At 45.0% G+C, this 7,244-nt stretch overlaps 1 protein-coding gene across 2 annotated transcripts; it reads right to left on the bottom strand.

The window, feature by feature from the left end:
* Positions 1–470: 470 nt before the first annotated feature.
* On the bottom strand, positions 471–5,508 carry LOC123189308 (protein Rf1, mitochondrial). 2 transcript variants are annotated; one of them, XM_044601701.1, is made up of 3 exons: positions 2,353–5,508; positions 1,624–1,721; positions 471–943 (listed from the first exon to the last, which is right to left on the bottom strand). In XM_044601701.1, the coding sequence occupies exon 1, from the start codon at positions 5,233–5,235 to the stop codon at positions 2,758–2,760; it is 2,478 nt and encodes an 825-aa protein (XP_044457636.1). In that variant the 5' UTR covers positions 5,236–5,508; the 3' UTR covers positions 471–943; positions 1,624–1,721; positions 2,353–2,757. The 2 variants fall into 2 exon arrangements, with proteins under 2 accessions (XP_044457636.1, XP_044457644.1); XM_044601709.1 differs by having other exon boundaries at positions 471–938.
* Between the last annotated feature and the right edge of the window lie 1,736 nt (positions 5,509–7,244).

The following is a 7,244-nucleotide window of genomic DNA, read 5'->3' as shown; positions in this document are numbered from 1 at the left end:
GATGCCGAGTCAAAAGCTTTCAACTTCAGAGAGATCAAAGGGACCTGCATCGCTGAGATGGCATCGTTGGCTCTCATAAAATTTTTGCATTTCTGCAAGTGGTCGGCAGAGAGGCATGTGCTCCCTGAAAATATGTAAGGAGATGACCCTCACTTTTACAATTGATCAGTGCTGCATTAAACAATAGTTACTGGGAAAGAAAATTAAAGGGAAGAAAACGAAGGATAGGATTAGGATTAGGATGGCAACGACAACTTATGGGCTGTTCGGCATCGCTCCGCTCCACAGCTCCCGGAGCGGAGTTGGCGGAGCTGTAGGTCAAAATGGTGGAGTTGCCAGTCACCCGCTCCGCAGATTCCGGGAGCGGACCATTACCGAACAGGGCCTTATTCTCTGTGCAGGGTGGTAAAACACAGATGCTAGCATCCCGCAAAAAAAAAAACAGATGCTAGCAAATGGATATACTGGATTAAGCCACCGTGATTTATCAGTCCGAAAAAGAAGGCCCAAGTAAACTTTATACAGTACAATAGCTAAATTATATAAAAAGAATAAGTAAATCCTCCAGTTCAATGACAAGCAAATACTTGTTCGTATGATAAACACGTTCCTCATCACATGAGAGAACAATTTGGTAACCTAATAAGAATAGTTCTGAAGAGCATATTAGCTCAGTAAACATAAAAATCTTGCAGTAGGTAACTAGGGCTGAATTTGGCAATTATTTCCTAAACAAAAATTGAGATTGCATAATACAAACTTTTAAGACCTTAAATATATTATCAGGTGCAACCCATGCATAAGATGTAGACTGACAGCCTGGCTTTGGTTAGGGCACCATATCAGCATGACGAATTCTCCCGAAATCATGATTGACACACTGCTGCTTTGTGGGTGAATCTACATCACAGACGAAGAAATAGCATATTTAAGGGGCTCTGTGCTGCACAGTTTGGAAACACGGAGTCAGATCAGGAAGGACACATACATACACATAAGTGATGGCAAAAAATCAGGTATTGATCCTGGGAGATTGAGGTGAGATAGATCCCTCGAAATGCAAAGTAACACGAAGCTCTTAGAAACAAAGGTTTAAGTATGATAGAATAAATTCCCCTGATTTGCACAATGAGCTTTTGCATTGAGATGTTTAGTACTCCCTCCATTCACTTTTGAAGACGTTTTAGACATTTAAGACACCACCTAAAACAGTTCAATTTCAGCTGTCCTAAACGACTTACAAAAGTGAACGGAGGGAGTACTACTTCAAGCTCAAAAACAAAAAAGAACTCAACTCGAGGTTTGACATGCGTACCATGTTTGAAAAAGTCAGACAAATACTGTTTAACAATAAAATACAAAGATAATTTTAACTTTTTACAAGCATGTAGTTTAAGTTCCTATGGTAATTTGTTAATGTAGTTTAGAAAGAGACATAGCATTGAGCAGTCAATGGCCATAAAGGGCAGCCCGGTGCATATAGCTCCCGCTTGCGCAGGGTCCGGGGAAGGGTCAATGGCCATACATGTCCAGAAATGCAAGCACTGTTAATTCAGAGACTAACAACTAAGGCAAGAATATGTTCTATGAGGAAGTCTGAAAAGATATATTTATAGAACGTACATGTTGGAGCAACGTTAGATGACCAGAAGTGCCAATTTCACTAACCAATCCACTGGATGACAAGATAACAATTTACTTTCTCTTCACAAAAACTTCATCTGGAGAAAAATGTGCAGGTTCAGTTAGCAAGATGAAAAACAATGTTCTCAAGGTATAAATAGCAAGAAAATAACGAGCTCTCATCAGTTATGATGTCGAGATGTTTTATACTCCTGTGTATGGCTTTAATCTAAATATGTATGCCAAGATACTTCAGAGATGTGATCTGCCTCTCCCAAGGAGTTCAGAATGATTTCAGTTTTAGCAGGGATGACATGTAAATTACCTTGAGCTTTGTTAGATGGCCTACAAAAGATGATGGTCTTTCTCAGAAGCTGATCATCCAGCTTTACCAAATTATTGGAGCTGGTATAATTTATGGTTTTTTTATCTAATTAAATGTCAATGCATAATGTTGCTGGAACTTCTAGTTTTTTAATGCTACTACAAGTGAGGAAAGCTTCCTGGAAAAAAATAGAATGATAACAAGAATAAACTGTGGACATACTTACATTTTTTTAATTAGCTAGTGCTACAACTAAAGGTATATATACAAAACCATAAGAAAATTAGATCACTACACAATGCTCATTCTGTCTTTTCTGGGAGTAAATATCCATTCATCATAAACTGGAGGATGTACAGGAGACTGAATGAAAGTTCAAACTTTATGTACACAGGTTTCAATACCTCGAGATCGGTCAGGTAGTAAAATCATCAAGCTCCTGGTGCTGGGGGGTTCAGAGAACGCCAAACAGCTTGATGATGTAGAATAGTTCATTGATTTTACTATAACTGCCATCGGCCCAAAACACACTTGATATGCTGAGGTTCAGAGAACTCCAAATAGCTTGATATCTTTTACCATTAGCAAACACATCACACACCAGATGGCCCATGCGTGGAGGTGGCGTACAGATTAGGATTTAGGAGCGATGTCCATAGGATACACGCCCAGCAGCTAAGCACCGACCAGAACACCATGGTGGCAGTGTGGCACCATCACCCAGCTCAATCTTGGTGAGGCACTTGTCCACACCGTTGAGAGGGAGGAGCTCCAAACCACACGAACACTTATCTGCTGATTCCAGTGCATCAACTAACTCCACCGAAGAATTGGTATTTTACAGGGAGCAATTGTATTTGTTCACGATATTTACCTTTCCCAGAAAACAGAGACAACAACAATGAACAAGTTGAAGCTTCAAGTGAGATGCTCTTGCCATCAACTTTAGACATATAATTTCCGGCCTTGACTATCTCCCCCTTCTCCAATAACGTTCTAATAGTATCATTTAAAAGACGAGAGCAAGGAGCACAACCACTCCTCTCCATTGATAAGAACATACTGTCAGCTTCTTCCACTGATCCTTCTTTTAGAAGATTTCGTATCATTATGCCGTATGTAGAGGCATTGGGCACCAACCCGCTGTCTGATATTGCAGCAAACAAATCTTTAGCTTCTTCTCTTCTCTGAACAGTGTACATTGAATTAATCATGGTATTGAGTGTTGTGATATTGAACTTTACATTAATTGTGTGTAATTTCTGGAACATGACGATTGCTTCGTCGGTGCAATTATTTCTACAAAGTCCTTTAAGAATTATGTTGTATGTGGACAAGCTCACTGTTGTTCCACATCCGATCAACTCATGGAGCATTTTCTTGGCAGCAACGGTTCTCCCAGCACGAAATAATCCATCCAGTATGATGTTATATGTAACAGTTGTAGGTTTAATTTTCTTATGTGACATTTCTCTGAACAGATTCAACCCATCATCGATCCTTCCACTCTTAAAATAACCATTGACAAGTGTATTATATGTAAAGATATCAGGCTCAATGCCGGCTGATATCATGACATCTAGTACACTGACTGCTTTGCCCATCTCACCGACTAGGCAATATCCATCAATCAGCGTATTAAACATAATGATGTCAGATCTCTCCCCTATGTCTTTAACCAAGTCAAAGATATGGTGTGCATCCATAACCCTTCCTTCTTTGCATAGACTGTGTACTATTGAACTGAAGAATGCAATGTTTGGACGAGGAATACCTTTATTCATCATTTCAGAAATCAACTCCTTCGCTTTCACCAAATCACCATGTGTACATAAGCCCTGAACTAGGGAGTGATAAACAACTGTGTTCGGTTGTACTCCCGTACCAATCATCTCACTGAACTTATTCATTGCATCAGCCAGCCTACCCATTCTGCAAAGTGAAGCTATCACAGTTGAATAGGTGACTACATTTGGATTGACTCCTTGTCCTGGCATTTCAGTAAATATGAGCATAGCTTCGTCCATCATTCCTCGTTTAGCATATGCATCAATTAATATGTTGAAAAATTGGCAGTTGGCTACAGTACCGTCGCCTTCCATTGACTTAAAGAGACTCATCATATCAGGAAAGCTTCCTTCATTGGCATACCCATGAAGAAGAGTGGTGTAGGAGATGATATCAGGCTTGTGGCCCTTTGCAGACATGGAATGAAAAATTTCTGCAGCTTCTTTGCTCCTTCCATGCTTGCAAAGGGAGTCAATGAACGAGTTCCAAGTGACAATATCTGGTATAAGACCACTGCTTGTCATTTCTCTGAACAGTTTAGTCGCCTCTTTCCACTGGCCCAAAGTGGAATATCCATGGATCATGCTAGTATATGTCACTTTATTCGGTTGAACGCCGTTATCAACCATCTGCCGAAGGAACAACTCTGCATTGTCCATTGCTCGGGCCTTGCACAATGCATTGATAACCGAGTTATATGTCACCACATTAGGCACAAACCCTTGCTTCGTCATTTCATGGAATAGATTGCAGGCCTTGCCTATTTTTCCTTCCTTAAAGAAGCCATGAATGACGGTGTTATATGTGACCACGTCAGGGGAGCACACACCTTCTTCTTTCGCCATCATCCGGAGCAGGTAGAGCGCCTGCTGGCTCCTGTTATCATCACATAAGCTCTTCAGGACAATGGCGTATGAGAAGGCATCAGGCACACACCCCAGCTCGGTCATCGTATGAAGCAGCACTTTCACAGCGTCGTCTGCCCGTTTAGCGCAGCACAGGCACTTGAGGACAGTGTTGGCGACGATCTTGTCTTCCTTCAGGCCCGTCCTTAGGAGGCGGCCGAAGAAGGCGAGCCCAAGTTCCGGACGACGCATGCGGCAGCAGCAGTTCATGAGGACGCCGTAGGTGAAGATGGTCGGCGGCGCCACCCGCATGCCGGCTTCTTCTCGGTAGACACGGTTGAAGAGGGAGAGGGCGAGAGCAGGGCCGTCTCTGCAGGCCTCGGAGGGCGTGGCACGGGTGAGGGCGGCAAGGAATCCGTTGAGGGGGCGGTCGGGGACCGGGGTGGCCTGCTGAAACAATTCGTCGAACAGGTGGTGTGCGTCTTGCGGGCTGAGCGTTCCGTCGCGGACGCGCTCCGTGGCCGCCGCAAAGGCGGCGCGGGGAGACCAGGAGGGTGTGGGTCGTGAGGTGGAAGAGGAGAGGCGGCGGCGGAAGCGGATGCGGGACATGGGCGTGGTGAAGCAGGAGCAGTGGCGGAGGCGGGGGCGGGACATCGGCGAGATGGGAGAGGAGCAGCCGCGGAGGGACGTCGGCTAGGGAGAGGAGGAGTTGCGGAGGCGGAAGCCGGACGTCGGCTAGGAGGAGGACGACGACGATGAGCGGCGGCGGAGGCGGGACGGTCGGCGCGCGAGGGGAGCCGTTACAGTTGCGGGAGCGTGTTCAATTTAGGTCTGCGCTATGGAATACTATGGGATTTATGTTTACATTCAGGAATATGGGATCTTGGCAGCGTTCCAACGAGTATGCCAGGTTACATTCAGAAGAAGGCATCCAACGCCCGTCCCTCAGATCGCCGTGTCCGAATTCGTGCAAACTAGCATCAAACTCAGCGCCATGCGTCCCGCTCTAGAATGATCACCGCGCATTCGTGCTGGTTTGGCTGGTTCGGCGCTCTATAGCGGACGCGACTCGACGGCCTCGACACCGATCAAAGAGACGCGATCGCGTGGGAGGACGACGCCGCTTTAATGCGGACGCGGCGACCGAGAAGCCTATTCCGATCGTTATGTTGCATTGAATCGGCGTCATTTTACATGCCCCAACTATTCAAACAGAGTGTCGGCCAAAGCACATTTTGTATCCTCTGCACATCCGCCGAGGAGCTCCTCTCCTCTCGGCTCACCACCGTCGTCACTCCTCTCATCTCCTCCACGGTGGGAAAGTCTGGCCACAAAGGTTGGTTTTCTGCACCGGCGGGTGGATTCGACTCTTTCGACGGATCTTGGCGTCGTAGGCCACATTCTCCGGACCCTTCCTCCTCCGACATTGGAAGACATGGAGGAGATCATGCTCTCCTTCAGCGACGAGGAGGATCCGCCGCTCCTCACGGAGGCCGCCATGACGAATGAGGAGTACCAGGCGCACTTGGAGTCCTTGAGCGGTCACGGTCTGACGCCTCCCTCACCGCCTCGCCACCGCGTTGCCCCCCCCCCCCTCCCCCAACACACACACACACACATACACACACACACACACACACACACACACACACACACACACACACACACACACACACACACACACAACCGCAGTGTCTAAATCGGACGCCGCATCAAAGAGGAGCCTCCTTCCCTGCTCCGCAGCACTTACGACCGGTCGGTGTCACCGTCACGCCACAACTGGCACGGCAAGGCCGTGGAGGAGGAGGAGCCCTCCCTGGCGAACACGATTGTGCGCGAGCGCCTCCTCCATTACCTCACTATACATTTTTGAATAAAGTGGTGATTTCTCAAAAAAAAATGTTATATGTGTTTTCCTCCTGTGTAAAAAAAGCATGCAGGCGCTCTCCAGATTGTGTAGCACATGAGTTGGTACAAATTGATGCTCAGATGCAAGGAGTATATATGATCCTTTGTGTTGGGACCATGTTGTTAGTCATTCGCCTTGTTAAGGCAGGGCGAGTTGCACATTATTGTTCTTTCATAGTGAAGTGTCCAGTTTTAATAATAAAAAACTTCTCTTATAGCTCCTCTGATTTAGAGAATGTTGTTAGAAATCTTGCAAGATTATAACCGTTAGGAATTTTTCGTACATTGGTTGTTTGACTCATAGGATTAGATCTTATAGAAAAAAAATCTAAGGATTTCTTTGTACTACTTCTCATAGGATTTCTAGCATCCACTCAAACATGTTAGAAAGAATTATTTATTTTTCCTATGAAGTGATCAAACAATCCAGAATCTTGTAGAATTGAGATGAGTATGACATTCTAATCCTATGTTTTTCCTATTCTCGCGTTTTGAATCCTACAAATCAAAGGGGCCCTTATGTGTGCTCTTATGTTTTGTTGGCCCGGTCCTTTTTATGGCTGAGAATTTGATACCAATGTTTTATGTACTGCTATTCGCATGTGTGTGTTGGTGCACATTTTATTCCTTCACTTGCTAGTTGCTTGGGATATCTTATTGCACTTGTGACTCAATAATGGTGTGAATCATGTATGGATTTTAATTCTTGTTAGACTATTTTTTGGATTGTTGCATATTACAATTATTAAAGGGGG

This window comes from Triticum aestivum, chromosome 1A (assembly GCF_018294505.1).
Source record: "Triticum aestivum cultivar Chinese Spring chromosome 1A, IWGSC CS RefSeq v2.1, whole genome shotgun sequence".
NCBI lineage: Eukaryota > Viridiplantae > Streptophyta > Magnoliopsida > Poales > Poaceae > Triticum > Triticum aestivum.
Note: the sequence above shows the minus strand (reverse complement) of the source record. Positions and strands in the feature narration are given on the sequence as shown.